We start from the raw sequence: 2,582 nt of genomic DNA on the forward strand, positions 1-2,582 counted from the left end.
GATAGTGGTAGCCTGTGCTTCCATTCAAGTTTTACAAGATGATTTACAAACTGTTTCTGAACCCCTATTTTATACTCCTATTATTTTTAAGAAAGCTTTGGTTTTTTTCTGTGGTTTATCACAATAATAGTTACTATTAACAGAAAAAAATACATTGTATTATCTATGAAAAATGTAGTTTTGCTGTCTGTTGGATAGGTCAATTATAAGTCTTTGATTAGGGCAATGTTACAGCATTTTTTATCATCTCCTTGCAGGATTTTGCAAATTGTAAGTTCTGTGAAAAGACTCTCATCTACACAGTTCCACTGAGGCCCAAGGATCTGACCACATTACTTCAGGTAACACATACGCATGGGCATCCTCTTATGGATGCCAGGTACAAATAGTTATTAGAACAAGCAATGAGCTGCGCAATTTTAGCACAAGGGGAAAAAAAGTAGACCAGGCCCAATCTGAAAAGTAAATCATTAACACATGCACTTTCTGTATGTGAGCATTTCATCCTGTGACTAGCTGAATTCTGATTCTTAAAATCAACACAGCAGAATAGAGGGTGTTGTGCTAATGACTCTGTTTACTTACGTTCTAATCATACTTATTCACATATGATTAATGACTGAGTATACAGGGAATCTATAAAGCCCAAGGACATAAAGTACCAGCTGGTGTTCCTGCTTCATTGTTACCTTGGAGCCTAATATACTTGGTACCAGTTTGATTGGATGGTTTCTCACAATTCTCCAAAACAGAGTAAGAGTTAACTATAACAATTGAGTTTATTGAGCTGTTAGTGTTATTCTAGAAAAGCTAGACTCTTCTCACCTCAACAGAACTTGAAGACTGGTATCAAAATGTCTTGTGGAGACTATGTGAGTATAATCATCTGCTCTGAAATCTTTCAAGGCTTTTCACTGCTCTTGAGTTGTCATCACACATGTTGGGACCCATTTCCTTCCACTGACAGAAATTAACTTCGGATTAGGTTAATTTATGATTTGAATCTAATTGAGGTTACTTACAGGATATATGACGTGTCTAAAATTATTAAAATATAAAGAATTTTTTGTTCTTGATTCATGATTTCTAGATGTTTCAAGAAAAAAATTTCACTTTTATCTCTTTGTGAGGCTTTTTGTGGGTTTTCTATACTTGCACTTAGCTGTAAGACACAAAACTGCTTACTATCACCTGACTGTATTTAAAATGTGAGTTGTTCAGAAAATAGTGATTCATGGCACTATTTTGATGGTTTTATATTTTAACAAGACAGTCTGCATAATGTAACTGAATAGTGTTATCTTTTATAGCTATTTGGGTTTTTTCACAATGTGAAAAATAAAAGGAAATAAGGAAATAAATGCTACCTCTAAAGGGGCCATAATACAGGAAAAGCTATCAATTATTTTTCACCATCAGTAAGTTGGGGCAATATATTAAATAGTATTAATAGCGCTCTTCAAGAATATAAAAGTTCATACTGCAATTTTAAATCTCCGTTCTTAAAGCTGGTATAGTTATAATTTCATGACAGAATAATATGAAATTAGTTTATGCACCTGGCTAACTGATAATTATGTTCACTAAGGACCTTCATATTCTCTTAATTAAAATTAATTGGAATAATTATTCATTCCTCTCAAATAATTTTTGCATGTTAATTCCCAATAAGTTTACAGATCAATATAGAATTTTCTCAAGGATGAACATTTTTTCCTTACTTATTATATTTGAAAGTATAATTGCAATAATTATTCTAATATCAATTAAGAATTTCTTCCTATGAATTTATATTGCATAGGTTAGTTTTTCTAAGGAATAGGTATTGATGGGTTTTACTAACCAGTTTGGGTTTCTGCAGTTTGGTATCTTGCATTCTTTACTGGGCCAGTTAAGAACTGAAAAGCTATTTTTTTCTTTGTTTCTTGTCTTAATTACTATGTTATTAATCTATTCCTGATAATTAAAGGAAGACAGGAAGAAAGCTCCATCTGATGAAGCTAGTAAAACCATTTCAGTTGGAGAAGTCAGGAAGCTCAGTTTCTTTTCTTCTACTGATTATTGAGACAAATTATATTTAAATATTTGACATTGCATATTCATATAGTACATTTCCTGATATTAATGGTCATACATGATAAAATATAATTTAGATACTTTTGCTTTTTAGTTATTAAAATTGCAAGTATGCTGCCTGTAATAATATTACAGCAGTTTGTATTATTAAAAAAATCTAATAGATTACAAATGAACTCTTAACTGTGGGAGATGTTTATAACAGCTTTTATAAGTTAATTTAATTCAGTCATTCTGCGTTTAGGACCTCTTTTGAGCAGAGAGGGCATTTAAGTTCCTAATTTTGATCTTCTGAATTGCACCAAAATATTCCAAAATAAACAGTGTGAATATGATCTAAAACGATTAGGCCCCCCCCCCCCCCCCTTTTTTTTTCATAATCATAGAAGTAAGAGATCAGAAAAGTAACTGAAGACAATATGGGGTGCATATTGGTTTAAGGAAAGACATAAAAACCCAATTACAGGCTTTTTCTGAAAGTTATTGTGACGGAATAACAGGTTGGG

At 32.0% G+C, this 2,582-nt stretch overlaps 1 protein-coding gene across 1 annotated transcript in view; it reads left to right on the plus strand.

Moving 5' to 3' along the window:
* The first annotated feature begins 653 nt into the window (after positions 1 to 653).
* ANXA10 (annexin A10) overlaps positions 654 to 2,582 on the plus strand; it is a 30,201-nt gene continuing 28,272 nt past the window's right edge. The window contains exon 1 of the mRNA XM_071743135.1: positions 654 to 872. Coding sequence (XP_071599236.1) covers positions 855 to 872 — 18 coding nt within the window. The 5' untranslated portion in view covers positions 654 to 854. The remainder of the gene's footprint in view (positions 873 to 2,582) is intronic.

This window comes from Heliangelus exortis, chromosome 4 (assembly GCF_036169615.1).
Source record: "Heliangelus exortis chromosome 4, bHelExo1.hap1, whole genome shotgun sequence".
NCBI classification, from domain to species: Eukaryota; Metazoa; Chordata; class Aves; order Apodiformes; family Trochilidae; genus Heliangelus; species Heliangelus exortis.